General features: G+C 40.8%; 1 protein-coding gene across 3 annotated transcripts; it reads right to left on the bottom strand.

Moving 5' to 3' along the window:
- Window positions 1-4: 4 nt before the first annotated feature.
- LOC135476126 (ultra-long-chain fatty acid omega-hydroxylase-like) lies at window positions 5-24,694 on the bottom strand. Of its 3 annotated transcripts, none has more exons than XM_064756036.1 (13): window positions 24,545-24,694; window positions 19,852-20,071; window positions 18,154-18,343; window positions 15,080-15,207; window positions 14,050-14,177; window positions 12,462-12,524; window positions 12,113-12,236; window positions 10,816-10,887; window positions 10,108-10,304; window positions 5,163-5,358; window positions 2,817-2,899; window positions 2,217-2,282; window positions 5-1,736 (listed from the first exon to the last, which is right to left on the bottom strand). In XM_064756036.1, exons 2-13 carry the CDS (start codon window positions 20,038-20,040, stop codon window positions 1,631-1,633), a joined length of 1,542 nt encoding a protein of 513 aa, XP_064612106.1. In that variant the 5' UTR covers window positions 20,041-20,071; window positions 24,545-24,694; the 3' UTR covers window positions 5-1,630. The 3 variants fall into 3 exon arrangements, with proteins under 3 accessions (XP_064612106.1, XP_064612108.1, XP_064612105.1); XM_064756038.1 differs by lacking the exon at window positions 24,545-24,694 and adding an exon at window positions 24,430-24,513; XM_064756035.1 differs by lacking the exon at window positions 24,545-24,694 and adding an exon at window positions 20,924-21,252.

Genomic DNA, 24,694 nt, shown 5'->3' with positions numbered 1-24,694 from the left:
TGGTACTGGATTTTCTTAATGCACACATTATCACGCTACCGTGTGTAAAAATCTGAGTTTGTCTCTGTATCGGTCCAAAGTCATATTTCAAATTTTAAAGTTTTTAAATTTTTTTTTTTAAATTTTAAACTATATGAAAATAAGCTCCATAGTCATATTTCAAATTTTAAAGTTTTTAAAATTTTTTTTTAAATTTTAAACTATGTGAAAATAAGCTCCAAAGTCATATTTCAAATTTTGATGATTTTTATAATTTTTTTTTTAATTTTAAATTATAGCTCCAAAATCATATTTCAAATTCTGACTCAAAGTCAAACCTGGCTTAGTTGAATTACTCCCTGGTACAGTTGTACTTGTGGGTTGGTTCAATATGACTGACAAGAGAGAATCTGCTTTATTGTGTATGTACAGAAAAGCACGTTGTAAGCTGTTATGTAAGTTAGCTGTGAGTTAGATTACATGCAATATGGATCAACCTGACAAAACAAACCCCCCCCCAAAAAAAGCATCAGGCAGGGATGTAAGCATAAACCACACTCCTTCATGCATAATTTATCACTCTGCAGGAAAAGATATCGATGCATCAAAACTGATATACCCTTGTCACAATTTATTCGCCGTTATGATGTAATAATGAAATGTTTTGTGATATATTTAGTACAGAATTGTCTCGGAGGGGCACTTTATGCCAGCACAAATGTCACCATCCACGATTTATCACAACAGTTACCATGGTAACATGAATAATATGAAGAACACATGGAGTGTGCATAGACCCACGAACATGGGGTAACCCTTCACAAGTCTGACCTGGCCGATCTACCTGTACATTAATCTTTACAATAATCTGTTACTCTTGGTACTTGCTGATTTATTGCTTCGTGGGGATCTGAGTAATGTGTTGTTGTTGATAATGTGTCAATGTATTATAATCATGTGACTTGATAGTTCAACTTTTAGGAAGTTTTTATACATACTGATTATATTTTTTGTTCATTTTTTAAATTTAGTATCTACTGTAGAATTTTTATTATCCACATCGATTTTATTATCAAGTCCATATCAATGTTAATAGTTTAATCAGTGCTAAATCCTTTAACCCTTTTTTATGTTACATTGTTAATAACTGGTGTTGATCTACCTCAAACATGATCAGTGCATATTGGGATTTCCTGATAATCTTGCCAACTGAAAGCCACCTCAACACTTCACCCTGTACAGTTAAATGTACAGTTCATGGACAATCTGTTAAAGGTCACTTTCTAATGCCACCAACATAGCTATGATCAGAAGAATGGGTGCATTAGCACTCTGTCACTGGATTGGATGAAATGCCTCAGTCTGGTGTCTAGACAGCCTAGCTGGGTGTCACATCTGCTGTCCAAACAGCCAAGGTGTACTATCTAGTGTCCAGGCAGCCTCAGTCTTCAGACAACCAAAATGATAGGTCGATATAAAAAGTTGTCGTAAAATATTCTCTTTAAAAACAATAATTTTTTGACAAAATAGAACCCGTTCTAAAAATTTAAGTCTGTTTCAAATGGGTTAGTTTTTCTTGACTGCACCTAAACAGCAACTTAAGTTTGGCAGCAAATGCACAGCAGCTTTAGCTGCCCTGTTGACAGTGACATCATAGACAACGTGGAGTAAACTTGAGATCCAGCTCCTTCTCAAATCTGAGCACCAGTTGGAAATATGGAAGAGTCTCTTTGGGTGAACCTAGACTCCATTCATATCTACAACAAAGAAGATGTGACACTTACATTTCATCTAGAAACTGTCTTGTAACTCTGCCATATTTCACTTGTGTCAATAAGTTTTCACAGTTGCCTTCAATACTACACAAACAGATAAATGAGTTCATCGCAACCTTTGACCAATGAGCTACCATTGTTTGGCCATTTCACCACTGTGTATTAGTGCTGACATACATATGCATGCTGCCTCACTGGAAAATGGCCCCAGGCTGACATACATCTCCATGCTGCCTCAATGGAATATGGCCCCAGGCCAACATACATATGCGTGCTGCCTCACAGTAAAATGGCCTGAGGCTGACCAGTATGAGGCTCTCTGCATTTCACCTGCAAGAATGATAATCAGCCCTGAAAGCTCTGAGTAATGTCTTACATATTTGTTCATTCATGTAATTATGAAAAAGTTATGAAAGAATCCCACCAAACATACAGTGTACCTAACTGGATATAAATTCTTACCTTCTCAAGATTCGGGCCAAAATGACTTTTTCTTCATTCAGAGCAAAGTTCTGACCAATACAATTTCTACAACAGACAAAACAGTGGAGAACCTTACATGGCTACAATGTTGCATCCTTGTATACTGTCATCTGGTGTAAGTGACAGCATGAAACAAAACTACCATGAGATCATGAGTACAAAAAGAGGAGATATCTAGTAAGCCTGTGCCATGTAGACAGAACAATGTCATGAATTTGAAAATTTTATTCTATGGTGGCCTTTTCTGACCATACTGAAACCAGTGACATCACATAGGAGACTGGTACATTTCATCATTCAAATATATATATATAAGTATATATATACTGATTATATACTGATACCCTCTGGGTCACAACAGACCACCGTAGAATCTGATCTTTTTATCATTTCACTCAAATAAATTCTCAAATAAAATGAATCCAACTACTTTCCTGGAGAGTTTTTAATGGTATTTCATCAGATATATACATCATTTTAATATTGTCTTTGCCTTTAATGTCACCTGTATTATGGTAAGTGAGTTATTTTGCAGGATATACAGAATATTGGATGTAGTCAGGTATTTAGCAGCATTACCTGGGTCCAGCTGAGAACGGGATGAAGGCAAATGGGTGCATGGTCTGGGTGTTAGATGCCTCAAACCTCTCCGGCAGAAACTTCTGCGAACATACATTAATCACACAGATTTATTTGGACAGGTAATTCTGCTCACAAATGTATCACGCCATTTATGTATTTTGTGCCACATGTGTCATCATTATTGTGACATCTGGGTCACAACTGTGTCACACAGCCAGTATCACACCCATGTAACGTCAGCGACACTGTAGCGTGGCACGCGTCGCACAGACTTATATGAAGTTTGCATCACATTTGTGCATAAAGATGGGCAATACCATACATTTGTATCACATCTTATCACGTTTGTATTACCCTTGTATGACATGGGCAGTTTCTGAACTGTGTAACATTTGTTACATTTGTATGATATCTGTGTAACATAGACAGTATCTAAATTATGTGACATTTTTCACATACTCTCACATTTGTATGTGAAACACTTTGTGACATGGGCAGTTTCTGAACTGTGTAACATTTGTTACATTTGTATGACACCCGTGTAACACACATGTAGATAGTATCTGAACTATGTGACATCTTTCATATACTCTAACATTTGTATCACACTTGTGTGACATGGGCAGTTTCTGAACTGTGTAACATTTGTTACATTTCTTTCACACCTGTATGACATGAATAGTATTTGAACTGTGTGACATTTGTTGCATTTGTATCACACCTGTGTGACATGGACAGTATCTAAACTATGTGACATCTTTCACATTTGTATATTTCACACCTGTGTGACACGGACAGTATTTGAACTGTGTGACATACATTACATTTGTTTCACACCTGTGTGACATGGACAGTATCTGAACTGTGTGACATTTGTATCACATCATTTATCAAGCTCTTGGGACTTCAGATACTATTGCATGATTTACACTTTTTCTGACACAATTAAATCTTTCACAATGCCAACTGCTACATCTTGCTTAGCTGTGTGTTTGGTACTTCAAGGACATTTAAAACTGTAAAACAGATAAATATATATGTAAATTTATCTACCTGCAAATCTGTCTGAGCAGGCATGTAACTCTTAAAGACATTTAAACATATGTTGCCATGGTAACATCGGAACTGCGCTGAATGAATTACAACCTGAGGCAGATAGATAGATACATGTTTATAGCTTGTTTATCCGCAATTTTGCACAATGTGGATCCCAATCTTACAGATTTTATCTTCTGTCAACTTTAAAAGGCAAAGTTTTTAAACATGCTGCTGAAATTCACCACAATGAACACTTAAGTGACAATAATTTTATTTTTGTGTTTTACAGGGGAGATGACGCTATAAAAATTCAAATGTGGAATACAAATAACACTGAAAATTCACCTTTCTATTTTGTCTGATATTTCAAAAGTTTTTTCCCTAATTTTCAAGGCTTTCCATGGACATACACAAGAAGAAATTGCTGGGACAGTAAATATTTCTCACAAATTAGATTTTTATTTTCATACCTTCCTCAGACATTAGAAAACATTTATTCTGCCCATGAAAGAACAATTTAAATCGATGTGACCTCATAGTTGTGATTTGAGTGGGATTGTTCATATCTATGGGTTATATTAAATTCATACCTTATCAATGCCCCAGGAATGGGCGCTTTTGTTCAAAATACTACGTTTTATTACTTGTGCCTCTGTGTGATGTATCGTAACCACAACAAGCTCACATGTACATTCCACGTGCCCAATATTCATGCCAACTACACAATGTTACAGAGTTGTGAAAACAGAGAGGGATATATTAGGCAACTGATGTACTTCATACAACCTTATACACCACAATTGCATGATGGGAAATAGGTGTCATATTTTTCCAATAGCGGCAACAACCTAAATCCTGTAGACAACAGTTTTGCAAAAGTTAAGATTTTGCATTTACTTTTCCTTTTCTGTTGTGTTAAACAGTAAATTTAACATACCAGCCTGAAAACAGAATCAAAAGCATGATATGCTCTGTAATGCAATTTTAGGATAAAATCCCAGGAAGTAGACGTGAGTTCAAGTCCAAGTTTTGCTGGCTTCCTCTTCGGCTATACATAGGGAGGTCTGGCGGCAACCTGTGAATGGTTGTGGGTTTCACCCAAGCTTTACCCGGTTTCTTCCCACCATAATGCTGGCCGCTGTTGTATAAGTGAAATATTTCTGAGTACGGCATAAAACACCAATCAAATAAATAAAATTAATAAATTGCAGAATTTGTCCAGTTTCATTACGTGGATCCTATTCAACAGATCACACCAGATGAACGAGGCTTTAAGCATGGAGAACTCATTGTAGGCTGACTCACCATCTGATCAGTCCAGACCTCAGGGTTGTGGTGAATGTTGTAGATCGGTATCTGAACGTTGGTTCCCACAGGAACTCTCTTCCCATCCACAGTGATCTCCCTTGACAGCTTTCGAGAGATATACGACACTGGTGGGTACATCCTTAGCGTCTCTTTCAGACAGTGTGTCAGGTGCTTCAATTTGGGCAGGTCAGACCTGGAATAGTTTGCAAAGATGAGACATAAGGACAGTTATGGCAGTTCAGACCTGGGGACAGTTTGGGTAGATGAGACATAAGGGTAGTTAGGGCAGTTCACACCTAGGGACAGTTTGCGAAGATGAGACGTAAGGACAGTTAGGGCAGTTCAGACCTGGGGACAGTTTGGGAAGATGAGATGTAAGGACAGTTAGGGCAGTTCACACCTAGGGACAGTTTGGGAACATGAGATGTAAAGACAGTTAGGGCAGTTCAAACCTGGGGACAGTTTGTGAAGATGAGACATAAGGACAGTTAGGGCAGTTCAGACCTGGGGACAGTTTGGGAAGATGAGATGTAAGGACAGTTAAGGCAGTTCAGACCTGGGAACAGTTTGGGAAGATGAGATGTAAGGACAGTGAGGGCAGTTCAGACCTGGGGACAGTTTGGGAAGATGAGATGTAAAGACACTTAGGGCAGTTCACACCTGGGAACAGTTTGGGAAGATGAGACGTAAGGACAGTGAGGGCAGTTCAGACCTGGGGACAGTTTGCCAAGATGAGACATAAGGACAGTGAGGGCAGTTCAGTCCTGGGGACAGTTTGGGAAGATGAGACGTAAGGACAGTGAGGGCAGTTCAGACCTGGGGACAGTTTGGGAAGACGAGATGTAAAGACTCTTAGGGCAGTTCAGACCTGGGGACAGTTTGGGAAGATGAGATGTAAGGACAGTTAAGGCAGTTCAGGCCTGGGGACAGTTTGGGAAGATGAGATGTAAGGACAGTGAGGGCAGTTCAGACCTGGGGACAGTTTGGGAAGATGAGATGTAAGGACAGTTAGGGCAGTTCAGACCTGGGAACAGTTTGGGAAGATGAGACGTAAGGACAGTGAGGGCAGTTCAGACCTGGGGGCAGTTTGGGAAGATGAGATGTAAGGACAGTGAGGGCAGTTCAGACCTGGGGACAGTTTGGGAAGATGAGACATAAGGACAGTTAGGGCAGTTCAGACCTGGGGACAGTTTGGGAAGATGAGATGTAAGGACAGTGAGGGCAGTTCAGACCTGGGGACAGTTTGGGAAGATGAGACGTAAGGACAGTGAGGGCAGTTCAGACCTGGGGACAGTTTGGGAAGATGAGACATAAGGACAGTGAGGGCAGTTCAGTCCTGGGGACAGTTTGGGAAGATGAGATGTAAGGACAGTGAGGGCAGTTCAGACCTGGGGACAGTTTGGGAAGATGAGACGTAAGGACAGTGAGGGCAGTTCAGACCTGGGGACAGTTTGGGAAGATGAGACGTAAGGACAGTTAGGGCAGTTCAGACCTGGGAACGGTTTGTGAAAATGAGACGTAAGGACAGTGAGGGCAGTTCAGACCTGGGGACAGTTTGGGAAGATGAGATGTAAGGGCAGTGAGGGCAGTTCAGACCTGGGGACAGTTTGGGAAGATGAGATGTAAGGGCAGTGAGGGCAGTTCAGAGCTGGGAACAGTTTGCGAAGATGAGATGTAAAGACAGTTAGGGCAGTTCAGACCTGGGGACAGTTTGGGAAGATGAGATGTAAGGACAGTTAAGGCAGTTCAGGCCTGGGAACAGTTTGGGAAGATGAGACGTAAGGACAGTGAGGGCAGTTCAGACCTGGGGACAGTTTGGGAAGATGAGATGTAAGGACAGTGAGGGCAGTTCAGACCTGGGGACAGTTTGGGAAGATGAGATGTAAAGACACTTAGGGCAGTTCAGACCTGGGGACAGTTTGGGAAGATGAGATGTAAGGACAGTTAAGGCAGTTCAGGCCTGGGGACAGTTTGGGAAGATGAGACATAAGGACAGTGAGGGCAGTTCAGACCTGGGGACAGTTTGGGAAGATGAGATGTAAAGACAGTTAGGGCAGTTCAGACCTGGGGACAGTTTGGGCAGATGAGACGTAAGGACAGTTAAGGCAGTTCAGGCCTGGGGACAGTTTGGGAAGATGAAACATAAGGACAGTGAGGGCAGTTCAGACCTGGGGACAGTTTGGGAAGATGAGATGTAAGGACAGTGAGGGCAGTTCAGACCTGGGGACAGTTTGGGCAGATGAGACATAAGGGTAGTTTGGGCAGTTCAGACCTGGGGACAGTTTGGGAAGATGAGACGTAAGGGCAGTGAGGGCAGTTCAGACCTGGGGACAGTTTGGGAAGATGAGACGTAAGGACAGTGAGGGCAGTTCAGACCTGGGGACAGTTTGGGAAGATGAGACGTAAGGACAGTTAGGGCAGTTCACACCTAGGGACAGTTTGGGAACATGAGATGTAAAGACAGTTAGGGCAGTTCAAACCTGGGGACAGTTTGTGAAGATGAGACATAAGGACAGTTAGGGTAGTTCAGACCTGGGAACAGTTTGGGAAGATGAGATGTAAAGACACTTAGGGCAGTTCAGACCTGGGGACAGTTTGGGAAGATGAGATGTAAAGACACTTAGGGCAGTTCACACCTGGGAACAGTTTGGGAAGATGAGACGTAAGGACAGTAAGGGCAGTTCAGACCTGGGGACAGTTTGGGTAGATGAGACATAAGGACAGTGAGGGCAGTTCAGATCTGGGAACAGTTTGGGAAGATGAGACGTAAGGACAGTGAGGGCAGTTCAGACCTGGGGACAGTTTGGGAAGATGAGATGTAAAGACACTTAGGGCAGTTCAGACCTGGGGACAGTTTGGGAAGATGAGATGTAAGGACAGTTAAGGCAGTTCAGGCCTGGGGACAGTTTGGGAAGATGAGACATAAGGACAGTGAGGGCAGTTCAGACCTGGGGACAGTTTGGGAAGATGAGATGTAAAGACAGTTAGGGCAGTTCAGACCTGGGGACAGTTTGGGCAGATGAGACATAAAGGTAGTTTGGGCAGTTCAGACCTGGGGACAGTTTGGGAAGACGAGACATAAGGACAGTGAGGGCAGTTCAGACCTGGGAACAGTTTGGGAAGATGAGATGTAAAGACACTTAGGGCAGTTCACACCTGGGAACAGTTTGGGAAGATGAGATGTAAGGACAGTGAGGGCAGTTCAGACCTGGGGACAGTTTGTGAAGATGAGATGTAAGGACAGTTAGGGCAGTTCAGACCTGGGAACAGTTTGGGAAGATGAGACGTAAGGACAGTTAGGGCAGTTCAGACCTGGGGACAGTTTGGGAAGATGAGATGTAAGGACAGTGAGGGCAGTTCAGACCTGGGGACAGTTTGGGAAGATGAGATGTAAGGACAGTGAGGGCAGTTCAGACCTGGGGACAGTTTGGGAAGATGAGACGTAAGGACAGTGAGGGCAGTTCAGACCTGAGGACAGTTTGGGAAGATGAGACATAAGGACAGTGAGGGCAGTTCAGTCCTGGGGACAGTTTGGGAAGATGAGACATAAGGACAGTGAGGGCAGTTCAGACCTGGGGACAGTTTGGGAAGATGAGATGTAAGGACAGTGAGGGCAGTTCAGACCTGGGGACAGTTTGGGAAGATGAGACGTAAGGACAGTGAGGGCAGTTCAGACCTGGGAACGGTTTGTGAAAATGAGACGTAAGGACAGTGAGGGCAGTTCAGACCTGGGGACAGTTTGGGAAGATGAGATGTAAGGACAGTGAGGGCAGTTCAGACCTGGGGACAGTTTGGGAAGATGAGATGTAAGGACAGTGAGGGCAGTTCAGACCTGGGGACAGTTTGGGCAGATGAGACATAAGGGTAGTTTGGGCAGTTCAGACCTGGGGACAGTTTGGGAAGATGAGACGTAAGGACAGTTAGGGCAGTTCAGACCTGGGAACGGTTTGTGAAGACGAGACATAAGGACAGTTAAGGCAGTCAAGATCTGGGGACAATTTAGTCAGATCGGAATTGAGAACATGGAGTTCAAGCAGATGAGATGTGAGGAGCAGCTTGGAGAGATGAGATGTAAAGACAGTTTGGCAGATCAGACCTGGGAACGTTTTTTGTAGATCAGAGCTGAGGACAGTTTGGGCAGATCAGACCTGGGAACGTTTTGAGCAGATCAGAGCTGAGGACAGTTTGGGCAGATCAGACCTGGGAACGTTTTGAGCAGATCAGAGCTGAGGACAGTTTGGGCAGATCAGACCTGGGAATGTATTGGGCAGATCAGACCTGGGAACATTTTGGGCAGATCAGAGCTGAGGACAGGTTGGGCAGATCAGACCTGGGAACATTTTGGGTAGATCAGAGCTGAGGACAGGTTGGGCAGATCAGACCTGGGAATGTTTTGGGCAGATCAGAGATGAGGACAGGTTAGGGCAGATCAGGCTTGAGAATGTTTTGGGCAGATCAGAGATGAGGACATGTTGGGCAGATCAGTTCTGAGAATGTTTTGGGCAGATCAGAGATGAGGACAGTTTGGGCAGATCAGATCTGGGAACATTTTGGGCAGATCAGAGCTGAGGAAAGGTTGGGCAGATCAGACCTGGGATTGTTTTGGGCAGATCAGAGCTGAGGACAGTTTGGGCAGATCAGACCTGAGATTGTTTTGGGCAGATCAGAGCTGAGGATAGGTTGGGCAGATCAGACCTGGGAACATTTTGGGCAGATCAGAACTGAGGACAGGTTGGGCAGATCAGACAGAGGGAAAGTTTGGTTAGATTAGACATGAGGCCAGTTTAGACTGACCAGACATGGCGACACGTAGAACCAGTATGTGTGTCCAATGTTTCAAAAATGAGCATCTCAACCACCCCTGAAAAGATTTACTTGTTGTGTAAACACTGCCCAAATGTAGACTTGAGGCTGGCTGAGGGTTCAGAGGGCATCAAATTACCATTCTATGTGGTCAGTGGATCGTCCATTCAGCACTTCGTCCACCTCCTGCCGGCAGCAGGCTTGATGTTCTGGGTGCCTAGCGAGCGCGTATAGGGCCCAGGAGATCCCGCTAGCAGTCGTGTCATGACCCTCAAACAGGAACGTGTCGACCTCTTCACGGATCTCTGTGTCCGACAAACCACTACCATCCATGTCCTGTCCAGCAAAAGAAAGTTAGAATTACAGACCGCAAAAATTATATGGTGAAAAATGTTATATTTGGAAGAGTATAAACCTTGGACACCCAACTATTCAAATAGTGGTGCCAATTTTAAATTACACCATATTCAACAGCAGCCAGCATTATGGTGAGAGGAAACCAATTTTATTTACCAATCTCAGGTCATATGCCTGTAATTAGATCTGTTTGAACATGACAATATAAGCAGAGCCCTTATAGTTTTTTTGTTTTTTTGATTGTGGTCAAAAATCAGATTTTCTCTGCGTTTTTTTTTTTTTTTTGCTCCGCCAAACAACAGAAGTCACATACACAGTCTCTAGGCAGTTTACATGTTGACCTAATAGACTCACTGACAAACTTTCAAACGTATGATGTGCAGAATTTCACCCTCAGTACAAGCTCAGTGTGCATACCATACTGGGGGGAAAGGCAGTTATTTCCCATGAACTTCATGTTAGACCACATGACAAAAACTACAAAAGTTACCTTAGTTGTTAATAAGATGTCCAAAAAGTCCAGATATTTCTTGTTTTTGAGCGGCTTCCCTTGTCCGGCTGCCTTCATAAACAGGGAAGAAACAATATTACCATTAAGTGATCTACTTGACCTTTTTGTCATGCATGCTGTTACAGCGTGCAGCAATGTGGAACTCCCAGTCACATGCCCATTGAAAATAATTCATACCTGCCACACGATCTGTGACTTCATCATTGCCTGATTTGCACATGTAATATGCAAGCTTCAGAATACCTGATATTGTACTTCCTTGAGGCCTCAGCACCACATTCAGCAAGTTTAACAGACTGAGTGAGTGCTTAGGGTTTAACGTCATGCTCAACAATTTTTCAGTCATATGACGACGAAGGAATCATTAGGGTGCATGTACGTGTAATGTGCCTCACTGTTGCAGGACGGATTTCCACCGCTCTTTTATCTAGTGCTGCTTCACTGAGACGACTTATCAAAGGTAAGTAAGCCGCCCTGCCCGAGCCATTATACTGATACAGGTCAACCAGTCATTGCACTATCCCCTTCATGTTGCACGCCAAGCGCAGCAAGTTTGAAGTCATTTAGACAAATGGTTGTGGTCAAAAAGAAGGACTGACATAACGTACATATACATGCTTCCTTATTTTTTTCATACTTAAATTCGACGTTACAAACGTATAAGTACCAAAGCTACATTTTACATACTGATTTTAATGAGTCTAATGTTCAGTCTAATGCATGCTGTATTTAACATCAGGAACAAGATCACACAAACCTAGACTGATCATAAATTATAAATTTTAAATTTCTGACTAATTCTTTAATTTTGTGAAAGACTATATAATGTAGGTAACTTCAAAATTTGAATAAATGATTGTGGATTAAAATGCCACATCAGCAATATTTCAGCCATATTGTAGGCGACTTGAGAATTTGAGCTGACTCTTTGATAAAATACATGTAAATGAAATGGATTAAAGTGAAAAAACTTTCAAGACTCATTTTCAACTTAATGGTGAGTGTGGGGTCCTGGCTGTCACTATTCACTTCATTTAAATTCAAATCAAATCAAAATAAAATGATCTGAGTCTATCCCAGTTAAAAATGGGTGTGGCTTACTGGATCCAGTCATTCTGAACTAGAAGGCTTGATACCCTCAAATTTATTTCATAAATTTGTGTTTTGTGATTTACTCAAGATTATTTCACTTTATATGTTGGACTTATGCGTGAAGGAAAATAAGCAGAATTAGACATAAACCAAAGTGAACAATTAAATGAAGTAGAGAACTCACCAGGGCAGCCTTCCTCTGAGAGATGACATACTCGGACTCCCTATGGACCACTTCACAGTAATGAATAAACCTCTTCCCTTCTGAGCTCAGGTAGTACAAAGTATCACTTAGGTGGAGAAGGTTACTGGAATAAATGAACATTTACACAAAATAATACAGTACATTAGGATAATCAGGAGTCATTTCTGAACAAACATAGCCTTTACAAAACAGTTATGAGGATCACTACCATTACTGTTGTAGTAATCTGATAAAGTTACTTCCCTTTAGTGCATTTTTGGCAAGAGTTACATCCCTTTGTGGATGTTGTTTAACAGCGGAGTGAGGTAACATGAACACATGTACTTACAACTGCCTTTTTGAAACCAAGGAACATAATTCATACACAGCTTGTATGTAAGGATGGTTTTCACTGAAAACAGGAAAAAAAAATGGTCATAATTTGATGCTGAAGTGGTAAATACTGCTGACCAAAACACTGCTGCTATAAACATCTCAAATATAGATCATGTTGAATATCATTTAATGATAAAAATAATCTATCTTCATGAGCCTGAAGACCATCATTTTCTATTGCTTTATTGTACATATTGATTGAAATTAAGCATACTGTATTTTTATTTTTGTAAAATACATCTATCTTGAGTACATTTTATTTATTTATTTGACTGGTGTTTTATGCTATACTCAAGAATATTTCACTTATACGATGGCGGCCAGCATTATGGTGGGAGGAAACCGGGCAGAGCCTGGAGGAAACACGCAACCATTCGCAGATTGCCGACAGACCTTCCCATGTACGGCCGGAGAGAAAACCAGCATGAGCTGGACTTGAACTCAGAGTAACCGCATTGGGTCGTTATGCTGCGCTAGAGAGCTAACCAAATGAGCCCCTGGGTACATTTTAAGTCCATATTCATATTCACAGGTTATCAAATAAAGACAGCCTGATGTGTAAGTTTTATTTTCGAACACATCAGCACATCACTCAAAACATGAATCAATTCAAAAAGGGAGCAAACTAGTTATCGAAAATGAAAATTTCACACAAAAATTTAAACTTGTAGAAACTCTTTTAAGAATGGCACAAAACTAAGAACAGAGAGAAAATCTGCGATATCAATGGTGCAATGGTAACGCCACACTGCTAATACTGATGTGCAATGTGAACACTGCTAATGGTTATGTGAAATATGAACATTGCTAATGGTTATGTGAAATATGAACACTGCTAATGGTGATGTGCAATTTGAACATTGCTAATGGTTATGTGAAATATGAACACTGTTAATGGGGATGTGGAATTTGAACATTGCTAATGGGGATGTGCAATATAAACATTTCTAATGGTGATGTGCAATATAAACATTGCTAATGGTGATGTGCAATTTGAACATTGCTAATGCGGATGTGCAATATAAACACTGCTAATGGTGATGTGCAATTTGAACATTGCTAATGGTTATGTGAAATATGAACACTGTTAATGGGGATGTGCAATATAAACACTGCTAATGGTGATATGCAATATAAACACTGCTAATGATGTGCAATATGAACATTGCTAATGGTGATGTGGAATATGAACATTGCTAATGGGGATGTGCAATATAAACATTGCTAATGGGGATGTGCAATATAAACATTGCTAATGGTGATGTGCAATATAAACATTGCTCATGGTGATGTGCAATTTGAACATTGCTAATGGGGATGTGCGATATAAACACTGCTAATGGTGATGTGCAATTTGAACACTGCTAATGGTGATGTACAATATAAACACTGCTAATGGTCATGTGCAATATAAACACTGCTAATGGTGATGTGCAGTATGAAAGATAGGCAGCATGATCAACAAAATGTTAAAAGATTGGCATACACGGAAGGTGTAATAAATGTAGATATACCACAAATAGGAAGAGCAGAAAACTTACCCAGTAGTCTGACAGTGGGATTCAAATGAAAAGGCACAGTTCAAAATCACATCCAAAGTTAGAAGACTGACATTCTTAAACACAGGAAACGTAGATTTCCCATCCTTCAAACTTTTATCTACCTTATCCTATAATAAAAAAGAATTAAAAAAAGCCTGCTTCACAAAGGTGCATGTATGTTTATATGTGTAATAGTCACATTATATATAATTTAATATAAATATATAACTAGCTTTATTTTTAAAAGGCAAAGGAAACACTAAAATGAAAGAACATTAAAAACTGTCAGAGAAAAATGTTGGATTTATTTTTTTTAAACAATTTGTTTAACCTAGTAAAATGCATTTGAAGATTTTATTCTATGCTCACCATTTCTGACCTCAGTGCTACCAGTGACATCACATAAGGTTTTTGTAACTTAACACACACTAGACTGTTACATTTCATCATTCAAAATGCATATACATACAGATCTATGGATACATTTGCTGATTTGACTTTAAAAAAAATTATTTCACAGTATAGATGTGACGTAATTGATACCTTCTGGGTCACGACAGACCACCATAGAATCTGATCTTTAAACACAATTTTATTCTGTTTGAAAAATTCAAAAAAAAAAATAAATACAACTATGTCCCTAGGCAGCTTTTAATGGTCTGTTACCTAATATATACTATACTTCATTTTACAGAGGTCTTTGCTTTTAAAGTTTTCTTTGCATGGTACACATGGGAAGGCTGTGCAAATGCTTGCAGAATTTCACAGCAGTGAACAGCAGTTGCACAGGACATGAGCCCCATGGCACACAACTGCTGTCTTAGGCATTGCCTTTATTTTTTGGAAGTTTTCTGAACAGTACTGCAAATTACAAATGGATTTTAATAAAGTTTTCAAAAAAAAATATATGCCTATGCCATATATTGCATTTTAAAATTTCGCTGGGGTAGTAATTGTCAAATTCCTGTGTGATTCTTTAAACTCAAACTTTGTTGTTGTTTATTTTTCAAACATGAAACACGTCACTCACCAGGAACTCATCCACTGCAGAATTATACACATGGATATAGGGCTTCAAAATATCAAAATGGAAGGCAGGCGTGAGCAGACGTCGATTGCGTGCCCACTTCTGCCCATCACTGGTCAACAGACCATCTCCTGTAAACAAACAGGTACAAGTCTGCATGAAATACTACACTTACAAATGCCAATAGTACACTTACAAATGCTAATACTACACTTACAAATGCCAACAGTACACTTACAAATGCCAAAAGTACACTTACAAATGCCAATAGTACACCTACAAATGCTAATACTACACTTACAAATGCCAATAGTACACTTACAAATGCCAAAAGTACACTTACAAATGCAAATAGTACACCTACAAATGCTAATACTACACTTACAAATGCCAATAGTACACTTACAAATGCCAATAGTACACCTACAAATGCTAATACTACACTTACAAATGCCAATAGTACACCTACAAATGCCAGTACTACACTTACAAATGCCAATAGTACACTTACAAATGCCAATAGTACACTCACAAATGCCAATATTACACTTACAAATGCCAATAATACACTTACAAATACCAACAGTACACTTACAAATGCAAATAGTACACTTACAAATGCCAATAGTTCACTTACGATTGCCAATATTACACTTCCTAATGCCAATACTACACTTGCACAAATGCCAAATTCATTCATTCCAACGTCTATGATACTAGGTACTCTGAATCAAGTGGGTAGTTAATGCCATGAATCAAGAAATTTAGCTACATTAAAGTTGATTTGATGTTCCCGTACTTGTCTACCACCTAGAGTCTCCATCACAAAATATATGGTTTATTTAATTGGTGTTTTATGCCAAATTTGCGTAGAACTTTAAATCTCCATCACAAAATATTTTATTTCTCTGATTGGTGCTTTATTCTGAACTCAAGAATACTTCACTTACACCTCCGCATCAAGCATTATGGTGGTGGGAAACCAGGCTGTGCAAGTGCAATGGAGATACGCATGGCCATAGTGCATGTTAACGCCCTCAGTACAGCCTTGAGAGTCTCCGGGTGACATGTACACATTGCCTATCTAGCCACTGTCTTACATAAGAGTAGACAGGTCCTTTAGGGTCAAGGCCCTTCAGTACAGCCTTGACTGTCTCTCCGTGACACACAACCAGTTCTCCCCACCCCCACATCTCCCCCTCTTCCCATTACTACATGTACACATTGCCTATCTAGCCACTGTCTTACATAAGAGTAGACAGGTCCTTTAGGGTCAAGGCCCTTCAGTACAGCCTTGACTGTCTCTCCGTGACACACAACCAGTTCTCCCCACCCCCACATCTCCCCCTCTTCCCATTACTACATGTACACATTGCCTATCTAGCCACTGTCTTACATAAGAGTAGACAGGTCCTTTAGGGTCAAGGCCCTTCAGTACAGCCTTGACTGTCTCTGGGTGACACACAACCAGTTCTCCCCACCCCCACATCTCCCCCTCCTCCCATTACTACATGTACACATTGCCTATCTAGCCACTGTCTTACATAAGAGTAGACAGGTCCTTTAGGGTCAAGGCCCTTCAGTACAGCCTTGACTGTCTCTCCTTGACACACAACCAGTTCTCCCCACCCCAACATCTCCCCCTCTTCCCATTACTACATGTACATGTTGCCTATCTAGCCACTGTCTTACTTAGGAGTAGACAGGTCCTTTAGGGTCAAGGCCCTTCAGTACAGCCTTGACTGTCTCTCCGTGACACACAACCAGTTTTCCCCACCCTACATCTTTCTTTCCTCCCATTACTACATGTACATGTTGCCTACCTAGCCACTGTCTTACATAGGAGTAGACAGGTCCTTTAGGGTCAAGGCCCTTCAGTATAGCCTTGGCTGTCTCTCCATGACACACAACCAGTTCTCCCCACCCCCACATCTCCCCCTCCTCCCATTACTACATGTACTGTCTCTCCGTGACACACAACCAGTTCTCCCCACCCCCACATCTCCCCCTCCTCCCATTACTACATGTACACATTGCCTACCTAGCCACTGTCGTACGTAGGAGTAGACAGGTCCTTTAGGGTCAAGGCCCTTCAGTACAGTCTTGACTGTCTCTCCGTGACACACAACCAGTTCTCCCCACCCCCACATCTCCCCCTCCTCCCATTACTACATGTACACATTGCCTACCTAGCCACTGTCTTACATAAGAGTAGACAGGTTTTTTAGGGTCAAGGCCCTTCAGTACAATCTTGACTGTCTCTCCGTGACACACAACCAGTTCTCCCCACCCCCACATCTCCCCCTCCTCCCATTACTACATGTACACATTGCCTACCTAGCCACTGTCGTACATAGGAGTAGACAGGTCCTTTAGGGTCAAGGCCCTTCAGTACAGTCTTGACTGTCTCTCCGTGACACACAACCAGTTCTCCCCACCCCCACATCTCCCCCTCCTCCCATTACTACATGTACACGTTGCCTACCTAGCCACTGTCTTACATAGGAGTAGACAGGTCCTTTAGGGTCAACGCCCTTCAGTACAGCCTTGACTGTCTCTGGGTGACACACAACCAGTACCCCCCACCCCCACATCTGCCCCTCCTCCCATTACTACTTGTATACGTTGCCTACCTAGCCACTGTCTTACATAGGAGTAGACAGGTCCTTTAGGGTCAAGGCCCTTCAGTACAGCCTTGACTGTCTCTCCGTGACACACAATCAGTACCCCCTACCCCCACATCTGCCCCTCCTCCCATTACTACATGTACACGTTGCCTACCTAGCCACTGTCTTACATAGGAGTAGACAGGTCCTTTAGGATCAAGGCCCTTCAGTACAGCCTTGACTGTCTCTCCGTGACACACAACCAGTACCCCCCACCCCCACATCTGCCCCTCCTCCCATTACTACATGTACACGTTGCCTACCTAGCCACTGTCTTACATAGGAGTAGACAGGTCCTTTAGGGTCAAGGCCCTTCAGTACAGCCTTGACTGTCTCTCCGTGACACACAACCAGTTCTCCCCACCCCCACATCTCCCCCTCCTCCCATTACTACATGTACACGTTGCCTACCTAGCCACTGTCTTACATAGGAATAGACAGGTCCTTTAGGGTCAAGGCCCTTCAGTACAGCCTTGACTGTCTCTGGGTGACACACAACCAGTACCCCCCACCATGGACCTATCCACTGTACATAAGCCCGCTTGAACCGCTCTGTGAATCGCACATTTCCCTCCAGAAACTTGTGATTGGGCACCTTGAACTGTAATAAGAATGAACAATTTCAATATCTTCATTTTCTCACTGTTCTAGATAATAAGACAGTTGTTTGTTTGCTTTGATTGATTAATTCATTTCAGTACTAAATTTTTTTAATTTTATGGGTGGAGGAAATCGGGTTACCAGGAGCAAGCCAATGACCACTGGAAAGTTACTGACAAACTTTCTAACGTATGATGTACAATGTACAGATATACACAGCATAGACGTCCATACAACATCATTGACTGCATATAAATTGTCACCAGAGATCCATAAACACTGACAGTAAGGGGATCACTATTCAAATCCATGCCAAGGCTGAGTTTTTACCTGCACCTTGTGCTTGAAACTTCAATATCTTCAAGATCAGTTTGGACATTCAACCATAGTGTTTCCACAGACATGCCTAATGCCATCATAGTTACAGCGCTGTTTCACTGAAATGCCATAAGAAAGACACCAGATATGACACCCTACTTATCGACACATCATACTGACACCAGACTGACCAGTATTTGGCCTGTACCTTATAGCTGAGCACCAGTCCAGCAGTGTATGGAGATTGATGATTTAAAAACAAATTCAAGTGATTTGGGATTGAACTGCAGGCCTGTCTCACTCCAGCTGGACTATGCTAGTAACATTTCTCAGCAATATTAAGATGCGATCAAATGTATATATTTTAATATGTATGCCTGTGTAATGTTACAAAGATTAATAAAAGTAACAAAAACTGATTTACAGTTGATTTGAGTTTTGTGACAGTGGGTGAAGTTTTTACATCTTTCAATGTACCATAGAGAAAGTGTCTGGTCTATATGGTGCATAAGTCTTTACAACTTTCAATGTTCCATACAGCCAGTGTTTGGTCTATATGGTGTACAAGTTCTTACATCTTTCAATCTTCCATACAACCAGTGTCTGGTCTATATGGTGTACAAGTTCTTACATCTTTCAATCTTCCATACAACCAGTGTCTGGTCTATATGATGCATAAGTCCTTATATCTTTCAATGTTTCATACAGTCAGTGCCTGGTCTATATTGTGTACAAGCTCTTGCATCTTTCAATCTTCCATACAACCAGTGTCTGGTCTATATGGTGTACAAGTTCTTACATCTTTCAATGTTCCATACAACCAGTGTCTGCTCTATATTGTGTACAGGCTCTTACATCTTTCAATCTTCCATACAACCAGTGTCTGGTCTATATGGTGTACAAGCTCTTACATCTTCCACTGTTCCATACAACCAGTGTCTGGTCTATATGGTGTACAAGCTCTTACATCTTTCAATGTTCCATACAACCAGTGTCTGGTCTATATGGTGTACAAGCTCTTACATCTTTCAATGTTCCATACAACCAGTGTCTGGTCTATATGGTGTACAAGCTCTTACATCTTTCAATGTTCCATACAACCAGTGTCTGGTCTATATGGTGTACAAGCTCTTACATCTCCCACTGTTCCATACAACCAGTGTCTGGTCTATATGGTGTACAAGCTCTTACATCTTTCAATGTTCCATACAGCCAGTGTCGTTCCGGACAGGGGAACTGTGATAGAGTCTTTTCAGTCTGCCAAATCAGTCTTAACCACCTCCAGACAGCCAGGCAGATGTACACCAGTGGGAAGAGAGCAAAGGTCAGGAGGAGGGTCGAAGAGGTCACGGACTGGTACATTGCTGACGGCGAGAACATTGTCTTTCCTATTAGAAGAACTGCGGGATATCTGAAATATAAGAGTAACACTACTTGTAAACCTTATAGAGTTTAAATTTATAATTGTGTGAATATTAATTAAACTTTGATGTATTTTATTCCTGTAGGTAATCAGTAGGTATCATACCATAAGATTTTAGTTACAGGGCTTCAGGGCAACTTTGTATTCCAATAAGTCCTTGACAAAGAAAATCTCGGATAGAATTCTATTTATTTATTTTATTGTTCTTTAACTCAACATTTTTTTAGTTCTATAATGGCACTGCATATGATAGCTAGAGAAAACCAGGGTGCAGGAGAAAACTACTAATATTTGGCAAGTCACTGAGAAACTTTCCCTGTTATGATGTTAACAGATACGCACACTATAATACTCTTAGAAGCCAAGCTAGGTCCCAGAAGACTGTAAGATGGAAGGAATCTGGAAAGACTGGGATTGAATGTACTCTCCAGGTATTTTTGACTTTAAAACATCCTCAAAAAAATTACCAAACTACAGTTTTGTACCTCACTCAACTTCAGATATATAATGAGATCAGACTCTGACTGACAGCCTGATTTCAAAAAGCTGCAGTCAAACCTGAGGCAAGAGATGAATTTGAACCTGCAACCTCAATGGTGAAGGGCTTGAGTCAAATTTCAACCTAAAGCCTTAAGTCAACCAGCCCAGCCAGTGACCTATAACATATTTAAAGTTCTGTTTAGTGAAAACAGCTGATTTCCTCAAGTTGTATAGGTGTGCACTGAATCATGACACAGTGCTTGAGAGCTACACACTTGACCACTGAGCCCCTAAAGCTGTTAATAAGCAGACAAGCTCGGTGACACATGCCAGGACGCACATACACATAACAACACTTACCTCGGGGCTTATAATCTCTTAACTCCTCAACTACATCACGGAGGCAGCCAGGAACTTTGAACAAAATATATCTAATTCTGAGATAACAACAGACTTTGGATTGGGTGAGCGGGGATGATAAGTGTCAGTTTCACATTGATCACCTGTCCCTACTGACACAGTGTGTTACTACCTGTACCTGAGCATACTGGTTTAAAGCTCTCCTTCATATGTCCATACAGTAATGTGAGACAACAAGAAAATCCCCTGGACGTTTTAATTACAGATCATCTGAGACTTGATATACCTGGTAAGTTAACAGTACTTCATCTTGTTCTTCACTATTCTACTTCAATATTCCAAAGTCTTTTGAGAGTATGTGCAATCGGATAACAGTGTATTAAATAACTGAACATAGTAACTCAAATGTCTCTGTAAAGATAGAGATATACCCCAGGTGACACACTTACGCAGGTTCATGAATATACCTGGAGATGATACACATGTACACAGAGGCTCTGACCATGTGATCTACATGTAGTCTGGTCACACTGATATGCAGTGGTACAAACTAATAGACAGGTATACACATACTGCAGTATTCTACATGTACACACATAATGCAGTATTCTACACACATATACACATACTACAGTATTCTACATGTACACACATACTGCAGTATTCTACATGTACACAGATACTGCAGTATTCTACATGTAAACACATACTGCAGTATTCTACACAAATACTGCAGTATTCTACATGTACACATACTACAGTATTCTACATGTACACACATACTGCAGTATTCTACATGTACACAGATACTGCAGTATTCTACATGTAAACACATACTGCAGTATTCTACACAAATACTGCAGTATTCTACATGTACACATACTGCAGTATTCTACATGTACACATACTGCAGTATTCTACATGTACACACATACTGCAGTATTCTACATGTACACACATACTGCAGTATTCTACATGTACACACATATTGCAGTATTCTACATGTATACACATGCTGCAGTATTCTACATGTACACACATACTGCAGTATTCTACATGTAAACAGAGATTACCAGCTTTATTAATTTTTTTTTTTTTTGTAATTACATGCTACCACAAGGAGGGAATCAATCTAAGGGGATGATGCACTGGAAACTTATCTGCTAAATATGATATTCTATTCATATTACCAATTCTCATACTGCCAAAAGAGGGCAAGGATGACATGCTGGTATCTGCACCAAATGGCTCGCCTACACTTCTATGTACCCCTGCATGGCGAAAAATGAAACAGCCTCTTCTAAAACCAAAAGGAATTATGACACAAATTCATGTATAATAAGATTCAGGAAAAACAATGTCAATTAAAATTCTTTACTTGCAGTAATTTAAGTCTACCTATCCAGTCTACAGTTTAGCTTAAATTTCAAGAGGCATTTTTCCACCATTCTCATTTATTCATCCACCATTCGGATTTATTCATCCACCATTCGGATTTATTCATCCACCATTCAGATTTATTCATCCACCTTTCTGGTTTATTCATCCACCATTCTGATTTATTCATCCACCTTTCTGATTTATTCATCCATCATTTATGGCTCTTTGTGAAGTCTGATAAATTTCTTATCAGAAACACTTGTTTGTTGTCATCAAAAGCATCACTTAAATGTCCATTTATGCTTCTGAAATTGCATTTTACAGACCAAACTCCAGTTGAAATACAGTATGTCCCAATCTGATATGACATCAGGAAAGTCTGACTTGAAACTATTCAGTTCAGATGAACTTAATATATGCATACGCCCAACCAAATATATATATGTATATATATATTTGTACACACAGCACTACTTATGGGGAAAGATGTTATTTTGGCAATGGCAGAAGTAGACAAAGGAATGACGCAAAACAATCATCCCTTTGCGTAGCTGAAGCAAGAATCTGGTTACAACAACAACTGAATGTGAAGCATGACACATTTTGCCCTGTGTATTCAAATAATTTTCACAAGAAAGTAAAACGGCACAGGCAAAACAACTGGATCATAGTTTAACCCGGGACACACATACAGATAAACAGACAAACAGACGAAATCATTATACCATAATGCTAGCTACTCTTTCCTAAAATCAGGCATAAATAAAGAGAGAGCAAAATACAAAACACATTAAGAATATATGATTCATCATCGCAATTCAATTAAGAATGAAATCAGAGTTCCAGCCATCTACAATGAAAAGTTATGTTATTATAAGAGTTAATTAAATAAATGCTCAACTCTCTTCTCAAACGTTTACTGACAATCAGCCAAGTAAAATGGGCTTCAGAGCCATTTCTCAAACTTTTACTGCCAAGAAGTCTAGTAGAATGGGCTTCAGAGGGGCTTCTCAAACTTTTACTGCAAGCAGCCTAGTAGAATGGGCTTCAGAGCCATTTCTCAAACTTTAACTGCCAAGTAGCCTAGTAGGATGGGCTTCAGAAGCATTTCTCAAACATTTATTGCCAAGCAGCCTAGTAGGATGGGCTTCAGTGGCGTTTCTCCAACTATTACTGCCAAGCAGCCTAGTAGGGTAGGCTTCAGGGGCATTTTTCAAACTGTTACTGCCAGGCAGCCCACTAGGAGGGGCTTCAGAGGCGCTCTACAACCTTAGACAGTTTTTCTACCATCTAAGGTATTGCCTTAATTTAATCCCGACAACAGGGCCAAAATTCAATTAATAACTATTTACATGACAAAATTATTCAAACAATTTTACTAAAAACAGCACCTATATATCACATTCCACTAAGTCACTTGTCCACGAAATGTGATCAAACCTGATAAATTTAAAGTGAAGAAAACTATTAACTACTTAAAATCTTGGAGTCCTCCGTCTGGACACGGTGGTGTGGACATGTGATTGATAGAAATACAGGTTAGACAGTATGAAACTTCTGTGTACGGGAGCAGTCGCTACACATGCGTAAAGGTTGTATCATACAACCAGCAATTGTTAATGTTACACAAAAAAGTATGTATCCATATATACAACAACAACTGAACAATAGGTCTGCTCGAACTTGCAGTATGTCAATGAAAAAATCTACAAAAATCTCCTCCGTTACATCTGCCCTAGATTTGTTTGATAACAAAGAATTCGAATCGGCCTGAACCTTCCTTGAGTACGAAATTAACACTGTAAGCGTTGAGACTCCAACGACACGAGGCCAGTATAAGAAAAGGAGTTGGAGTCTTTTGAGGCTATGTCAAAGCGGGTACTACATAGGTACACATGTACTTAATTCAGCTGCACGTCACAAGGGGCTTCAGAAGTGCTTCAGAGATACATGTGCTCCAGAGTCGCTTCGTTCTTTTGGATCTGGGATAAGAGATCAAAACTACCATAGTGCCTCAAAACTAAAATAAAATTTCAGATTTTTTGTACGTATCTTCCAACCTTTCTTCATTTTTCTTAAAACCATATTCTTGACATTAAAAATGTAAGCCTACATGTCGTACGTACTTTTCATGTATCTTTAATTAGCAGTGGATGATAGTGCTAACCTAGCTCTGTAGGACGGTGATTACGTTTACTATCACAGTAGCCTAATCACTGCCCAAGAGTTCTAAGTGCTAACCTTATCTTGCCAACACTTTTGATGCATGCGCTCTTGATTCAGACTCAATCATCATATGCTGCACCTCTTTTCACCTATTTTTTTAAAACTTGGTTTTTATTTCATGTTTTGAAATCAAAGCACGACTGCTAACTTTAGTTCCATATTTCC

The sequence above is a fragment of the Liolophura sinensis genome, chromosome 10, assembly GCF_032854445.1.
Source record: "Liolophura sinensis isolate JHLJ2023 chromosome 10, CUHK_Ljap_v2, whole genome shotgun sequence".
In the NCBI taxonomy this organism is placed as follows: Eukaryota; Metazoa; Mollusca; class Polyplacophora; order Chitonida; family Chitonidae; genus Liolophura; species Liolophura sinensis.
This window is presented reverse-complemented; position numbering and strand designations above follow the sequence as displayed.

Excerpts from the sequence above, each read along its gene's own strand:
- LOC135476126 (XM_064756036.1), bottom strand. The coding sequence starts at position 20,040 with ATGTTCTCGCCGTCAGCAATGTACCAGTCCGTGACCTCTTCGACCCTC. Across the intron at positions 15,208-18,153 it reads CTATGTAAGACAGTGGCTAG|GAGATGGTCTGTTGACCAGT; the intron begins GTAGGCAACGTG and ends GTTTGTTTACAG. Across the intron at positions 1,737-2,216 it reads TTGGCCCGAATCTTGAGAAG|ATATGAATGGAGTCTAGGTT; the intron begins GTAAGAATTTAT and ends TCTTTGTTGTAG.